Source organism: Oreochromis aureus, linkage group 3 (genome assembly GCF_013358895.1).
Source record: "Oreochromis aureus strain Israel breed Guangdong linkage group 3, ZZ_aureus, whole genome shotgun sequence".
Lineage (NCBI taxonomy): Eukaryota > Metazoa > Chordata > Actinopteri > Cichliformes > Cichlidae > Oreochromis > Oreochromis aureus.
The window spans coordinates 5,880,711-5,898,494 of NC_052944.1; the positions used below are offsets into that span (position 1 = coordinate 5,880,711).

Below are 17,784 nucleotides of genomic sequence, written 5' to 3' on the forward strand. Positions count from 1 at the left end.
AGTTTTGCAACAATACTTGGACTTTTTTATATGAGTGGTATTTTATTTTATGTCATTAAATTTACATGACATTTTGATCCCTGTTTCAATCCTTGGCTGCTTCAGTCTGCCACAGTATCTTTAGGCAACATACTGAACTTCAAGTTACTCTCTGAAGTGTTCATAAGAGTGTGAGATTACCCTAGAAAGCACGTAGGTAGAAAAAGCATTGAAAAGGGGATTTTATGAATGGGTGAATGAGGCATGTTGTATAAAGTGCTTTGAGTTCTCAAGTTGAGCAGAAAAGTGCAATAACTTAGATGGAAGCACAAGGAGGGATAACACGATAAGGAACAGAGTGAGATTCTGATGATATACATACACACACAAGGGAAAATGAAGGCACAGGCCACAGGTGGGAACACAGCTTCTTCTTCTTCAGGTTTGGGAGGCTAGATGCAACAATGCCGTATTGCTGCCATCTACTGTTTGTTACTTCCCAAGTTTTCTTCTGAATAAACAAGCTACACACAGGCTAGCCACGCACGATCTGATATCGTGGTGTTGGTGTTGTTCCCAGATCATCATACTAAATGTTGTTCCAGGATCAACATTGCAAGTGACCAATCAGAATGCTGTGACGTCATAGTTTTGCGGAAAAACCGCCGTAAAACAAAAAACTGTACTTAAGCTGCGAGAAACCGCCTCTGTCCGCCGATCAACGGACCCTGACCCTAACCCTAACCCTTTAATAAACGCTAAGCAGAACTGATATTGTCCTTGCAACATTTGAATTTCATAATTGCATGAATGGCTTGGCGCGCCAAAGAATAACGTCACAACATTCTGATTGGTCACTTGCAATGTTGATCCTGGAACAACATTTTCATGATGATCTGGGAACAACACCAACACGACGACATCAGATCATCCGGCTAGGCACACACTGTCAGTCGCAGGCCTCTATGTTCTCTTATACAGGTTAGTACTGCGTGAGTAATGTAACAGTTTTTATTCCTTTAATCCAGCAATCCAGAGTCCAGTGTGTGCATATTGAAAGTAGCTTGTCCAGCTGATCTCCGATCTGTGATGATGACCGTGCTTGCACTCCATTAAGACGTGTCTGACTGTTTCGGTGTTCCCACAGTCACATTTACCACCTGCATGTTTTCCAGTCAGAGTCAGCCCACAGTGACCAAATCTCAGGTCACTGTGGGCTCAGGTCTGGTGACAACTACTGAGTCTCTTCTCTTTTCAATAACCAATTGGGTTTTTTTCTTACCATGTTCTTTATTGAAAAGTAAACTTTTACCTTTTTATCATTAAACACATTAATGATCTTTTCACACTTTATGCAGATATTTTCAATTTGGGTTTTCCGACTCATTCTCTCATCCAACCACATTCCAAAAAATTGAACTGCTTGCCTCTCAAGGTACTTTCCTGATACTTGCAGATATTTAGTTGGTACTTTCATTTTATGTCCAAATATCATATACTTAGTTTTATCAATAGATATTTTAAAGCCTGAATCATTAGCCAGTGTAACCACATTCTCCAAAGCTTTCTGAGTCTGAGAGAGAATAAACGGAAGGTTTCTTCCCTGTTTCCAGATGGCACCATCATCTGCAAGCAGAGAGACACCAAACTCTTTTCCCAGCCTATTAAACATGTCATTCAGCAGAATGTTGAACAGAGAAGGACTAATGATACTTCCTTGAGCAGTACCATTTTCCACCTCCAGCTCCTCACACAGTTCACTGCCAACTCTCATTTGTGTTGCCCGGTTACATAAGAAATTCTGGATCCCATTTAGCATTCTTTCTCCTGCTCCAGCATCATGACATGTTGTTAGTAAGTCCTCCTTCCACAGCAGGTCATTTGCTTTTTCAGTATCTAAGAAGACTGCTACTTGCACCCATAGCCGAGTGACCCCACCCCAAACCACTCTGGTGCAGCACAAATACCCACTTTTCCAAATTCTTTACTAATCTGTTATCATTCAGTCTATTGTCTTGCATATTAAAGAGGTGAGGGCCATAGGCCAGTACGAGCTAGACTTAGGTTTTACAACAGGAATAATCATTGCACGTTTTCATTCTTTTGGAAGACCTCCATTTTCCCACACATTATTAAATACAGCTAACAACTTTTTAAAGAGTAGCTTTCCTGACTCTTTAAATAGCTGGAATCCTATTCCATCCCTGCATTATGGCTCTTTTTTTCTAACATTAAGATCACATTGATAGCATCCGAGTTGTCATCATTAGTTAATAATGTTGTTCAGCACCTTTTCTCTGCACTTACCTTTCTTTACTGTGTACCTTGTGAAACTGCTAAACTAACATGTTTACATTGTCTTTATTACTCACTGCTTCCTCATTACTACAGTAATTGTTGTCTGCTTAAAAATTCCAGTCATTTTGTGCACCAGGTTCCATGTTTCGTGCTTTCACAGCGAGATTACATTTCAGATCCTACGGCGGGATCATAATAGTGCTTTGGATGGTTTCTTCTCTGGTATAGCCTGAGCTGCAGCTCACCATACTGACATTTTTTAATTGAATCTTGTACTTTGATGCAGTACATCCCATTTACCAACAGTTCTGCTGATGCAAATGTCCGTCGGTAGATGACGATACTGTTTGATTTGTCCAGAACCATGTGGGCACGGGTTACCCATCATTTAAAACAACCAAGTTGTGTTTGTCTCTAAATTCCTCTACAACTCTACCATTTCTGTCCTCCTCGCACTCAGCTGCTGCATTCATTTCTAGTCTCCTGTATTGAAATCCATTCCTTCTAAAAGCTGCACAGCCTCCACCTGAAATTTTCTTTCACAATTGTATCTTGGAATCACAAAATCTGTCTCCCAGTATTCCATTGCATAACAAACAGCATTATGCAAACAATGCTAGATGTCATCATTAGAGCCTCTGTAGAACAAGTCCTCTGTGTCTGTGTCGTCCCATTCTAAATGGTGACTTTCATTCAAACCTTTGTGATTAATCTCCTTCAATCCTCGCAGCCTTTTGCAGCAGAAGCGATTTCCTGCACCACACCTGAATTATTATTATTTTTTAATTGGCTGCCATTTTTGATTTCCACATTGCTTCACCATAAACACCAGTAGTGACTTTCCACTTACCACCACTGAATCATCACTAGCAGTTTATATGTTGATATGTTCAGCATAAACTTGTCTGGCTCCACTCACACTTTCCACGGGTTTGATAACTCTGATAAGTCCAGTGATGCATTATTTATTACTCCTTTACCCACTAACTGGTTTGGACACTTCCACACTCTTCCCCAACAAATTATTAATCTTCAGTGCTTTAAACAAACACGTTAAATCTCTCCTCTTTATTTTGGTCCTGTCTCATCACTTTGATTTGAAGCAAAAGGAAAGCTCATCCATGTCACCATCTCAGGACATGGATGAGCTTTCCTTTTGCTTTTACTTTTGCCGGCTGTACTCCACCCTCCCCCATCACACTCTCCACCTGCAGGGATGGGTCTGGCTCCAACAGTACTCCCAGAATTTTGTGATTAACTAGCCTAACATGATGCTGGCAGTGGTGGCTGCTCTGTAGGGGGTTTTCAATGCTTCAACGAAGCTCTTGTGCAATACAGAAGGCCAGAGGTAGCCTGCAAGTTTTCAACTTACTGGGCCTGTACAGGCTGAAACCTGCACACCACTCCTCTTATCCTCCTACACAGTTTATCAAATACAATATCTGTTATCCAGATCAAGTCCACTTGCTATAGTTAATCAAAAACTAAAGATACACACGAGAGAGGAGACTTTCAAAATAAAACAGGAAACAACACACGCTGAGACCCGAATTCCAAAAGACTGAACCACAAAACCACAATAAACTCAAAACCTGGGCCAAAGACACAGGACCAAGATGGTTTTCCATCATTTATATTCACTCACAGTGTGCAAGTTTGCCTCACATTTTTTAAAAACCAAGTAAAGAAAAGTAAATCAATATTATATGAAAACTTTAATTATAGTCAATAGAACTTTTAGCTCTTTTTAAGTCACAGCAAAAAATTCAGGGAATTTTATGGTTAACAAGCTTAAGATAAGATACCGTGTGACAGTTACCATGGACTGTGGAGTATTTTGAGTTTTTGAAAGTAAACAGGGGATCTTTTTGTTTCTTTTTCTCCATATACAGGACTAGCCGGCTAAGCTGGAGAAGCAGGTTGGAGGGGTGCCCAGCCCGACTGAAGCAGCAATGTGACAGTTGCTGCTCATCCAAGTCCAGTATGTGGCTTCTCTGAGACAGGACTAATTAATACATGTTTTACTATACTGGCATATAAAAGGATACTGCTAATCACATGCGTACTATTGCCAAAATTAATTAACACATCTAATAAATTGTATATACACTGTGATCAGATTACAAGAACTGAACCATTTTCTCAAAATCTTATTTAGCTCAACATTTAGAACCACTGCATCTCACACAAGATAAAACTGAAAGCCAGTCAAAATAAATTTCTATTAAAGGGAGGAGATGGGAGCTGAGATGGCTGATTAATACTGGAAAAGTAGGTAAAATAAATAAGCAATAATGTGAAATAGAGCTACTCTAGTAGAGTCCAAGAAAACAAAGCAAAGAATTAGAAATCAGCATAACAGGTTAGCTTATAACATTTTGAAACTAACTGTGAAAAATGTTTTCAGCTGGAGTAACCATGTCTACATTAGTATAAAACATGTATGTACATGCCAACCAGGCACACCTGCTCCAAATGAGGCGTGTAGGCCAAGCCGTCTGAAAACTACATTTCCCTCGAGCCTTTGCGAGCTGTAGTTTGACAACCAGCCAATCTGTGCCATGACAGGGCGGCACGTGACGTAGAGTGAGTTCCTGTTGTAGCTTGAGGGAAACAGGCCGACTTTCAGCCACGGGAGAATCGCAATTTGCGGGTAAGTTGAGACATCTGGCCGGAACGAGGTCACCTGAGTATATATGAAGTGTTATTCGGAGGGCATTGTCGCAGGTTTCTGCGCTCTGTTAATCAGAAAGAGTGTGAATCTCGGGTGGAACAAGCTGTCTTCCCGTGTAGGCCTGCTCTATTTCCTGGTGCAAGTCCACATCTGTGTCTATTGGAATGGCTGAGTTAAAAAAGTTCATTTAAGGCGTTTCGGCGTAGCTTTGCCTGTTTTTCACTCCGCTTCCTGCAGTGCTCACATTTTTCCATCAACGCTTCCCAGTTTTGACGCTGAATTGTAAAAAGACTGGAAGCCGCACTTTGCCTGTGCTTGAAATATTTGAGCTGGCTTCGGGCGCCGAAAGCGGCTCCTTATGTTTTGTTGTGTGTGCTCCACCAGCAGCTGACTAAGGCAGGAGTGAAAACAGCTTTATTAACTCGTTATTACGCGATAATGTCGTTTCATGTCGCCGTGCGCCCAAATAAAATAAAATACTTGCAGATGCAGAGTAAAAATTTACTAAGTAAAAATGTTTCTGTTGGTTATATTAATCATCATTAGTTGCCGAGTTTCTAAAAAGTCAGAAGTAGCTTCAGTGTTGAAGGTGTTCAGACACATCACGCGTGGAATTAACAGCTTTGTGCACAGAAATCATTAGAGGAGAAACATGGCTGTAGATCTAAACGAGGAGCCATATTTAGACATAGAAACTTTGCTGTTATGACTGTGGCTCGACCTACTGCGCCAGCCTCTGTTTAGAGACATCAGCGAATCGTTTTAGGTTATTAAAAATCTTAAAAACAACAATATCGTCATGTTTTGTATTATAAAGTGTTATTTCTTTTGTTCTTTAAAAGGGGATATGAAACACTAAATGTATAAATTTACACCATTGAGCTCTGCTCTCAAAAACTGACACAGATATAACACCGTCGGTGTAGCTGGATTTAAGAAATAAGTGCGTAAAGTTTTAAAAGCATATTTAGCGCCATCTTCTGTCTGTACGGATCCTTCAGTCACCGTTGGTTGGTTTCCATCGGCAGACCAAAAGGTTGATTCTGTTCTTCTGGACGTTTTCAGTGGGAGAAACGTTTCGTCACTCGTCCTTCTTAAGTCTCAGCTGACTGCAGGTTTCCAACCTTATAAACAGGACATTTGCACAATGACTGAAACCAGCAGCACTGAATGCTGGGAGGTCAGTTCATTGATCATTAATATGCAAATTGTCACAACCATTGATCAACAACCACTGATCAAACATTTCTCCCACTGGAAACGTCCAGATGAACAGATGGGGTTTACTTACCTTGGTGATTGAGCGTGCACCTAGACCTAGACTTACATTAGTTTATGTTAGCTAACTAGTAATAGAACCAATAACTCAGGGGAATATACGGAGACTCAGTTCAAGGAGATTGCTTTTGTTCTTCCCCAAAGCTGCAACAGTGAGTTTTATATTAAAACAAAGGATACACTGTCCACTTCTACTCTCTATCTCTTGACCAGGGGTTCCTCGTTGTTTGGCTAGCTGCACTGACACGCTGTTAGCCGTAATGTTCAGGTTTATAAATGAGGACAGTGTGGAGGAGAAGAGCCTGTCTGAGTCACCAGACCAACAAGCTGGAGTCTAAAACTCGAGTTTTTCCATGATAGGCCGGATGCAGCGGTCATCCACCGGTCACCTGAGTCAAACAGGCTCTCCTCCGATCTGTTCTCATTTATAAAACCAAACATTGCAACTAACAGGTGGATTTTCTCCTGTCAGTGCAGCTAGCCAAACAACGACGAGTGAATTACTGATAAAGAGACACAGAGTGAAAGTGGATAGCATATATGTGGTTTTAACATACCATCCCAGTGAAGATGGAGCTCCACATGTTTCTAAAACGAACTTTAAGCTCTTATTTGTTAAATCCAGCTACACAAACAGTGTTATACCTGCATCAGTTTGTGAGAGCAGGGCTCCATTGTGTAAATTAGCCTATGCGTTTAGTATTTTCATGTCTCCTTTAAAAATGTTTCAGTTACACAGGTGTTGATCCTAAATGACGCTGCAGAGTTTATTATTACACTGCAAAAACTCCCTCTCAATACACAGTGATTTAGGAACTAAAGAGATTGTGTTTGTGGTTACAACTTTAAATATTGTTCATTGTATTAATATTAGAATCAAACATAAATATGGTGCTGTTTTAGTGTGTGACTGAGAAGATGCACACCCAAAATACCGACTTAAATCAGGGGCTGTTGAATCAAAGACTGACTAGCCAAATATGAAATTAATGCCAGTGTAGTATTAATACTTTCAGTCCTATACAGAGTGTTTCAAATGTATTGCTATAAAACACTGGCAGCATATCGTACCACAGCAGCTATTCTCATTTTCTCAAACCTACTGATTACACGCACTATATTTTTTCACATAGGTTTTTACTTGTTACTCCACCCTGCTGTCCTAGTGTTTCACAAAATGAGGAAGCATTCACTGCAGCTAGTTTCATGTACATTTGAGTCAGAATGTTTTCGAGTCCACTTACTTTTTTGCTTTAAAATCTGGTTTAGAATGGTTTAAAGACTTACCACAAAGTGTAAGTGAAACATGACTTTATCTTTGCTTTTTTCAGTTGCTGCGTCTCTGAAATGTTCTAAAAGAGTCCTAAAAGTTTTAGTATGTCCAGGAGCGCTGTGGCAGAGATCAGAGAGACATTCCTGTATTGTTGCTGCACTTGGGCAGTGTGCAGTGAAGGACCTTGTTTAGCACTTTCATCAAACTCCATTTCAAAGTCTGAGAGCAAGAGGGAAATTGTTCATTGTTTTGATGAGCTGGGCTGTTTTTGGCAGAGCTCCGACCATCAGGGCCTGCTCACTGCTTGTTAATACCAGGCAAAGCTGGGCTTGGTGGTGGCATCATCACGCTGTGAGGCTGCACACAGCAGAAAGGAGGAAGAGCGTACACAAACACACAGAGGGCTGTGAGGAAAAATAGCTCAGCAGTGCTGAGACTTGAGTCCGCGGCACGATTTCATCTCACCAAATAAAACAGCAACACTGAGTGTCCTGAGCACAGGCCTCTGTCTGTGCTTAAGTGCCCCGGCATAAGTCAGACTTACACTGATAGTTTTACAAAACAAACAAATAAACAACCCTGGACACACAGATGATGTCATCTCAATCCCCCTTACAGGAGATAGAGATGACACTTAATTCAGCATTTTGTACAATCTCCTGATGACACCAAGACGCAAACTCAATCTTGTATATGTAACACTCTGCTCTAAAGTATTAGTTGGAGACATTCTTCATTTTTTCTATTTTCTCATGTAATATGTCAGATGTAATATAATGATTTTCAGTAGAGTTTAGATAACTTACATTCTGTCTCTCTAACACAGCTGTCACTGACTCAGTGTCATAGAGACAGGCGGCATGTCTCTAAGAATATTGGGGTTTAAGATTTTAACTTCAAATCTTGTTGTTTTGTTTGAATGCTTTTGTTGAAACTTATTCACATGATTGGATTAAAAAGGGAGAGTTTTTTTACGATCTTGATTCACAATCAGTGTTATTATATTTTTCATTTTGTCTTTTGGTTTTTAGTTGAATTTCGTCTCAGTTGGTTTCCTGAGTCGATTTTCAGTTCAGTTTTTATCTAAAAAAAGAAAAAGAAAGAAGTTTCAGTGCTAGTTTTAGTCTTTCGGGTATGATTGTATCTAGTTTGAGTTTTTTCTTTAGTTTCAGTTGTAGTAAGGATAATAACCCTGCTCACGACACAGCCTGTTCGTCACTCAGTTTAATTCAGTTCAGTTCAGTTGTAATTATCTAGCGCCAAATCACAACAACTGTGTCCTCAAGGCTCTTTATGTTGTAGAGTAAAGACAGTAATAGAGACAATTCCAACAATTAAATGACCCCCTGTGAGCAAGCACTTGGCGACAGTTGGAAGGAAAAACTCCCACAGGAAGAAACCTCCAGCAGGACCAGTCTGCGACCAGTCAGGGTTGAGGGGAAGGAGCTGGGACAAAAGAGACACTTATGGTCCCAGTATGCCCACTGCAACAGTCTCTTTGCTTGCCGATGCAGACTCGTCTCGCAGTCAGTTGTATTTATACTCGCTGTTAAGGTGCATGAAGTCGCTGCAGTATATAGCCAGGTGGCCTGAAAGTCCCATTACATCATTTGTATGTGACACAAACACATACAAACACATGTGTCAGACTCAAGATGAAGGAAAGAGCCAGAGGAGGCAGCACGTACAAGATGAAACACAGTTTGTGAGGTCGTAGAACAGAATCATGCTAAGACTAGAGGTCATCAACTAGGCGACGCCAGTTATTTATATCTTGTGCTAGTTTGCTGTAATCGTTATTTATATCATAAGTCTTGTGCACAAAGTTTTAATGGTTGAAGGTTGTACTGCAAATTGTCAGTCTGGGTGTTAAACTAAGCCTCACAGCGGTGTGATGTCACTGTTTCCACCTCCATTAATGCACGTTGTTGCATCCTTAGATGCAACATCCTTGACTCTTGCAGGTCTGACGCTTGAAACCGTTCGATGACGCCTGACAGCAAAAAGGTGGTTTTGCCTTCTGAAAAGAAGTAACTGTGATGTACTCAAGGTCAAGTTTATTTATGTAGCACATTTAAAACAACAAAGTTGACCAAAGTGCTGTACACTGAAATTATGTCGTTCTTAAAAAGTCTGCACAAAAACATTCAGAAACATGTAACACAATACTTAACATTAACATAAAATAAGATAAAAGAAAAATAAGTAGGAAAAAAACAATTTAAAAATTTAATTTGGACAAAATGCAACCGTCTATGATGATGTCACAGAGGTGCCAAGGAGAATAAATGTTTCAATAAAGATTTACATGTGTGCAGTGTCTGAGCTGTGCAGCTATGGCGTGGTATTGGCGTGTTATTCTGTAGATCTGGTGCTGTAGATGCAGAAGCTCGACCACCTCCCTGTTTTAATCTGGTTTCAGGATCGCTTAAGATCATCTGGTTAGATGACCTCAGGGCCGTGGTAATGTGTTCATGCTTTTTAACGCCTATTAAGAGGCGAGCTGCCACATTCTGGACTAAAGATAAAGATAACTGTTCAACACCAAAGTTAAAGTAGTCCAGGCGGCAAGTGATAAAAGCATGAAGAACTTTTTTTTCAGTTCCTTCTGTAAGAGGTAAGGCTTTACTTCTTCAGTGACTCTGAGTTGATAAAAACAAACTGGTGTGATGACTGTTTTTTGTTGGTCCATTTTAAGAAACCTGTTAAAAATCACGCCCACATTTTTTACAGCAACATGACTGTAAGGAGCCAAAAGACTTAAAGTGTCACAAGAATCATATTTACCAAAGCGTATGAAATTGGTCCTTCTTTCATTAAAATGTAGGAAATTTATCCTCATGAAAGACTTAAAGTCACTAAGACAATTTCAGCTGAATGGGCATAAACACCTGGATGTCACGGCAAAGCAGTGGAAAGAAATTCGATCTTTTCTAAAGATAGAAATTAGGGGCAACACGTACAGAGAAGTGAAAAGAGAAGTGGGCCCAGAATGGACCCTTGAGGTACTCCACAAGTGAGCAATGCTCCCACCTGTACAAAACAACTTCTGCTTGTCATGTAGGATTCAAACCAGGTCAGAACTGTGCCTTTAATCCAGATTCATGTTGTAGCTGAGGTAGAAGGACCCTGTGGTCCACAGTGTCAGAGGCAGCAGGCAGATGTAGAAGCAGAGATTTTAGAATAGACTTTCTTCGTTTCTGTGTTTGCAGACGATCAGTCTGATTTGACTCATTTAACAACTGAAGTTTTATTTTAGGGGAAATTTGAAATAGATTTCTTTAACAGAGGTGATAAATAATGCTTACATTTTAAATGCTACATGAGATGCATTTATATGATTATAGTTCTGATTTGGGCAACTGACAGATTTCAAACCTGTGAACCAGCCTATAAGTAATTTATACTTATTTAATTACAAGTATTTTACTTGTATTTAATTAATTTCACACTATTGTTACATTTCAAGTAAAATAATAAAATCTTCCCTTGTGGGTTGTCGTGCAGTCCAGTGGATAGATGGTATCTTTGGTCACGCTTTTGTTTGGCGTCCCATAAATGTGCAACTTGTGTGACGACCAGTCCAATGCGTCTGAACACAGCGCTGAGAGAAATGTTGGTAGAGAGGGTCAGTTACTTTAATCAGCTGCTTAAATCTGACATTTGTTACTGTGCTTTCTGGCGTCATGTCTTCCTGCCTTTGTGGAAGCATGCTTCTGACGCAGGCTGATTGTTTGTTGGATGTTAAGTGAAGTAGCTCTACAGTACAAAGAGTTTAACAAAATGTTTTTTCTAATTGGATCAGTGAGTGACCTGATAACAGTAACTACTGCTGAGTGTCAAGACCCAGCAATATAGCTAATGCACTTTAGCTTACTACTTTGTAAATGGCACATGGACTGGTTCTGATATAGTGCTTTCCCACTCTGAGCACTCGAAGCACTTTACACAACTTCTTTCTGTGCTCTCTATCTTTCTATCTAACGTTCACACATTCCTGCTCTGATGGATGCATCGGAGAGCACCTGGGGGTTAGAATCTTGCCCAAGGAAATTTGGCAGACTGGAGCAGACAGCGGTTGAAACACCAGCCTTCCAGTTCGTAGGTGACCTGCTCTCATCCTAAGCTACATGCCTGTCTCTTAAACAACATATTATACAGGATATCACCTGAACATTAACATTTTAGTAGTTAGGGTTTACCCAATACGTTCACTGTACAATCTAGAATGTTCTCTTCATACAGTTAGGCTAAGCTTTTGGATGATGTTAAGCAGGGCTGCAGCTATCGACTGTTTTAGTGAGTTATTTAAATTTTCCTTATTAATGAGCAATAATAAATACTCAAAGGAGAGTAAAGGCTGGACTTTTAAAACAAACTGTTCAACAGACTGTTGCAATGTTTTTTTCATCATCTGTTTCATAAAACATTTTATTTTTTCATAAATGCAAAAATATATAAATAATCTCAAGTAGATTCAAAGCCAAATAAAAGAAGTTAAATATGCATCTTATCTAAGGCAAAACATTCATCTTTGCTTTGTCTTCTTGGAAGGTCTGTTTCTAGTTGCTCGCGTTGGCGTTTCCATGGTAACAGTGGCGCCACAGAGCCTTGTGTGAAAGCAAAGAATCTGTGTTGAATCATCTCAGCCCTTCAGTGTTTGGTTTCTCCTTCACTTCACCTGCTGCCCAGTGGTGGCAGGTTGCTGCCCCTCGCTCAGCCTGGCTCTGCTGCACATGTCTTTGTGTTTGGAGGGTTCGTCCTTTCCACTGTCACCAAGTCTGGTCGAGTCGTTGCCGTCCAATTACAAGTCTTGAGGCGATCGTTGTTGTAAATTGGTGTTATAAAAACAACATTTAATTTTATTGAACAGTTATTAGGATATATCCATTTTACTGCAAGAGCAGTATTTGTGAAAGTCCTGTTCAGGTCCTGGAGCTGCGATCAAGGTCGCTGTCATCTCATATTTAGTCATCATGAACAGTCTGAGACCCCTCACAGTCCTGTGTCTCTCTTCCTCAGCCTGTGGAAACTCCCTCCCTCAGCAATGGCCTCACCTGTTTCAGTGTACAACATCTTAGAGTCACACACGCCCCCTGTAAGTATGCGTTTGTCTGTTTGTGTTGTGCATTTGATTGACGTGTGGAAGGCCCATCTTAAAGGATGTTCAGTGTGACAGAGAAGAAGCCAAATCTCTGTTCCTGTTTTCATGTTTTTTCTGAGCTTCTATTATTGTGATAATGGGCTGTCAGTTAGACGAATAACACATTTAACTGTACCTACACTACCGCTCAAAGCTTTTAGAACAATTATTCCAGTTATTTAGTACAGTTGAAGTCATTCAAGTCACAGTTTGAAATGGTACAAAAGTATGGGTTGAACTGTCAGAGGTTTAAAAAAGGTAAGTTTATACAAACAGATTCATACAAGAAGGTCTTTTTCAGGGACAACACAGGTTAACAGTTTAAAGCTGCTCTGCAGCAGTGGAGGCTGATCAGCCTTGAAAGCCGCTGCTACTAATTCCTACAGGTGTTACTTCCAGCCCCCTCTGTCTGCATAAAGCAGTGTTGGACACACTGTGGTCCCATACCCTCGTCAGCATCAGCTGAACAGTACTGTACTGCAGGAAGTAGAGTGATGGTACAAACATGGCGAGAAAATCTGTGAAAAATCTGAAATGATCAAAAACATTTCACAATATTGTCAAATAGTGTTTGTATATAAACAATGAGCAAACTTACAAATTCATCAGGTGATTAACTGAATGTTAATAAGTGAGGGCGGGGTTAAATTGCAATAAAAGCTAAAAATCTTTTGTTATTTTAAACATTGCTTTTGGCCGATTTTACATCATTGCAGGTTCAAAACAGTCAAATATGTTGATATTGGTGTTTGCAGACCCCCAAAGAGTCTCTGAAGATGGAATTGTTATCTGACGTGTCCCTGCTGCCTGGAGAGGAAAGGATTACTGGTGAGTGCAGTCCTGTGGAGCTGATGAATAAGACTACGTTTGCTCCACAAGTTTCTCATATTCAGATTCTTCTCCTTTCTTTCCAGATAAAGACATAATCTACATCTGTCCATTCAGTGGAGCCGTGAAAGGCAAAGTGTTGATCACCAACTACAGACTTTACTTCAGGAGCTCAGATGCTGTAAGTCCCTGTGTGTGTGTGTGTGTGTGTGTGTGTGTGTGTGTGTGTGTGTGTGTGTGTGTGTGTGTGTGTGTGTGAGTGAGAGAGTGAGAGTGAGACAGACAGATGGAATCTACCAACAACTCTGAACTAGATCAGACACCGTATCTGACACCATCGCTGTGAAGCATCGCTTAGTTTTTTTCTGAGTTTTCGTTTTATTGCACTTTTGCTTTGCTCAGTTGTTACAGACTAAGTATAGCATTTACCACCTTTATTTATAAAGCACCTTAAAAAAAACAGGGTTCACAAAGTGCTGCACATATACAAAGAGCTTAAACAGAAAAAGAGAAGCGGCAACTTTGGAGCAGCTACAGCGAAGCACGGTCACGGGCAGGCCATCAAGAGGTTTAAAAACAAATAAAAGAAGTTTACAAAGGATGCTAAAATGTAAAAGGTAGCAGGTGGAGTGAAATGAAAATGGGCTGATGTGCTCAGACTGTTTTGTTCCAGTCAAAAGATGCGCTGCAGCTTTTGGACACAACCTGCAGACGCCTCATGGACGTGCCACTAACTCCATAATAAAGTGCGTTACTGTAATCCAGCCTAGATGTAACAAAGCTGTGCATTACTGTCTGAAAACGCTGCCTTGATAAAAAGGCTTTATTTTGGCTGACCGCCTTTAATTGGAAAAAAAGAAGCAACAGCTGTGACGTTGCTTTCAAGTTTAACATCTGCACCCGTGTTAACTCCCAGATTAGTGATGACATACTGTGACAGGGAACCAACATCATAGTAGTGGACTCGGAAATGCACCAAACCCGTCACTTCTGTTTTTAAAAAGTTAAAAATATAAAGGGTGGATAAAACCACCACAGTGTGTCGACGGTGCGGCACGAGGAAGCCTTATGAGACTCGCAACACGCCGGGCGGCTCATTTAAAATGACATCACCCTGATGTGACAGGAGCTAAGATGAAGGCTGCACAACAACCGCTGATATCTGCAGCATTTAAGCAGCCTATGCTGCCCAGTCCGAGCGGGCTAAAGCTGCAGACATGAGGCCGTATTCTGATGCATATGCTTGAGCCACGATTGGATATCCTGTCGCGCGCACACTTCAGTGACAATATCGTTCCAAGCATGTACGAGCAGGAAAAGTCTAAAGTTATGGCTGAGCTGTCCCAGCCATCCTCTGTAGCCCTGACTACAGGTGGGTGGACCTCCAGGGCAACGGGAAGCTACGTGACCGCGACCACTCGTTACATCACAGCGTGAGATACGAAGCCCTGCCTGACATCGCACCTTAATTTCTTTTTATATAAATGCGTGGAATGAGTCTTGAGTTGAATGTTATTTAATGGGCAAAAAATACTTAAATAAATAAATGGTGAGTTAAATTTTGTCTTTTTTCGTTTTTTGCTGATCTGAAAATTGATCCAATCCGAACCCTGAATTTTTTGATCCGTTGCAGCGCTACTCTGCCCGGCGGCGTTAACGAGTTTTGATTTTGGGACCAGTGTGGATGCTTTTTGTGGACGCTGTGAGTAGTGAGTGAGTGCGTTTAGTAGTTGTTTATGTTTTTGCTGGTTTTAGATGGTGAATTTGAACGTATGACATGTTACCAGGTAAATGTAGGCATCATTGTGTGTTGTTATTAAGTATATATTTATAACACGAGTGTCCATTGCTAATATTGTAATTGTATCTTTACAGTAGATATTTATTTTCCAGTTATCGTTGTGTTTCTACTGCTGAGCCAGTTTAGGGTCACACTGGAGCCTCTCCCAGCTGTGGAATAAAACACCAAATTAAAACTGAGTGATAATAAATATGAAGGGTGGGGGAGAGAGAGTTAATAGCTTTACAGTAAGAGTCTGAGCTGTGTAGATGAGGAACAATACAAACACTGTCTTTAGATTGTGCTGCATGGGTTTGGTGTTTTATGGGCAGTTATCAGGTAAAGACTTTGGGCCTCACTGACTAAGAATGATTTAGTGCATCTGTCCCTGTGTATGAACAAAATCTCGATGAAATGTTTAAAATGAATGCTACTACTGAGGTGGCTGTGGCTCAGGAGGTGGAGCAGGTCATCTACTAATCGCAAGGTTGGGCATTCGATGCCTGGCTGCTCCAGTCTGCATGACAAATATTCATGGCATTGAATGTTAGATTGAAACCACGTATACCAGCACTTTTTTCTATGTTTGAATCAGTGAATGCAGCATGTTGTATAATGAACTTTCAGAATCACTTTTATTCCCAAGTTTTTACACAGATTTCGTCACATTGTCAAAATAACAGTGGTACAGAATAGAGTATATGCATCTCTATTTAAATATTTAAAATATAAATAAATACGCACAAAAGGAATATAGACTAACTAGCTACAGATTGAGTACTCGGGTAAATCAGTCCATCCTACCTGCCAGTCGTAGGCTCAGTACTGCTGGAATATCAAACAAAGAAATTGTTGAGAGTCACTAATCTGGGGTGGATCGTCTATCTAACTAGTGAGGCTTAAAAGATATGTCGGACTCTGTTTTATCGAACCCAAACCACACAGTGATAGATGTGCAGAGAACAGACTGCTTTACTGCAGAGTACAGTTGGATCAACAGCTCTTGAGGTCAAGGCACCTCCTGATTTGGTGCAGGAAGGGCGTCCTCTGTTGGCTCTTTTGGATCATCATGTCTTTAATGGATGGCCAGTTCAGATCTTGGGAGTTTGGGGATCCCAGAAAGCTGAATGCTTCCACAGCAAACACAGTGCTGTTGAATAAGGTGAGAGAGATTATGGGATAATGGACAGTCCACTGTCACCTCCAGTTTTGTGTATTCAGCTCTTGGTTGTTGGTTGTTCTGAACACATAACAGGGACAGCTGTTCAGCCCCACGTCTGCATACTCATCGCTGTCCTTGATGAGTCCAGTGACCGTTATGTCGTCTGCAAACTTTAAGTTTCAACAGACAGACCTTTGCATGTGAGGTTATTTGTGCACAGGGAGAAGGGCAGACGATCGAGGACTGAGGGGTGCTAGTGCTCCCATTTAGATGTGATTCTTCCCAGACTTCAACTTTCTGTCTGTCAAAAAGTTTGTGAGGATATAACAGATGGAAGCTGAAACAGGGAGTGGAGTACTTTAGGGATGATGGCAATCGAGCTTAAGAAGGATTTAGTGCAGTTCTATGTCGACAGCATTGTCCCCGACCTGTCTGCACACAACCTACAGGTGATGTCCTGCAGGTATCACAGAGGGGTTTTTGGTTACTGGAGTGATTGTTGAATGTTTGAAGCAGGAAGGCTCCAATGATATGTTGAAGATCAGTGTGAAGACGGGGCCCATGATCTGAGAGTGATGGGTGTCAGCAAGGAGGGGTGAGAGGTGGTGAGGTAGCAGTACTGTCTGCTAAATCATCAGCATGAATGTTAGTCTTTGACAATGTTGATTACTACTTTATCCTTGGAGAAGATAAAGTCTTGAAACCCCAATAAAAAAGGTGCAGGAGACCCAGGTGCATGATGTATTAACGAACCATACAGGAGCTGAGTTCTTCTAATTTTGGTCATAATCATCTAGAAGAGCTTACAGAGATCATATGAAACACACAGCATTAGTACCAGGTACCATTCTGTGGTGGACAGAGAACTGAACAATTCCTACGACACAGTTTTAAACGATGTATGACGTCATCCTCACGCCGTCACATCTCAGAGATCATTATAAAGTCCAGTTTTACAGAACAAGTCATTTATAATAAATTACCTGTTGGCACTGGAGCATGCATTATTCACCATTAATTTAGCAGAGCAGGTATCATGTTTGGTGACACGATCACTCAAATTTTCATTAACATTTTCTGTTGTCTTTTTGTCTTTTATGGTAAGACTGGGAAAAACTGTGAGGCATGAATAAGATAAAAGTACTTGATACAATAAATCAGCCAAGTGGGTGATGTGACAAATGGGATCGCTACATTTTGCATTGCCGTGGTCATACCTGAGGTGGAGTATTTTTTTACCTCTGCTGAATGCTCATACCTGGAGCTTGTTTTCAGTATCCTAAAATGTCCATCTGTTTGACTGGGTGCCAAATGTTTCACTGCGCCAGTGTTTCTCTGCCTGTCAGGTCACATGGGACGACCTGAAGTT

The 17,784-nt window shown here is 40.8% G+C and overlaps 1 protein-coding gene across 3 annotated transcripts in view; it reads left to right on the forward strand.

The window, feature by feature from the left end:
* The first annotated feature begins 884 nt into the window (after positions 1-884).
* Positions 885-17,784, forward strand: part of mtm1 (myotubularin 1) — a 31,191-nt gene continuing 14,291 nt past the window's right edge. For 2 of the 3 annotated variants that reach the window (XM_031740915.2, XM_031740917.2), the window contains exons 1-4: positions 4,812-4,930; positions 12,525-12,600; positions 13,401-13,473; positions 13,560-13,654. In XM_031740915.2, coding sequence (XP_031596775.1) covers positions 12,550-12,600; positions 13,401-13,473; positions 13,560-13,654 — 219 coding nt within the window. In that variant the 5' untranslated portion in view covers positions 4,812-4,930; positions 12,525-12,549. Of the gene's footprint in view, positions 961-4,169; positions 4,259-4,811; positions 4,931-12,524; positions 12,601-13,400; positions 13,474-13,559; positions 13,655-17,784 lie in introns of those variants that run through there. The other variant, XM_039609233.1, reaches the window with a different exon arrangement.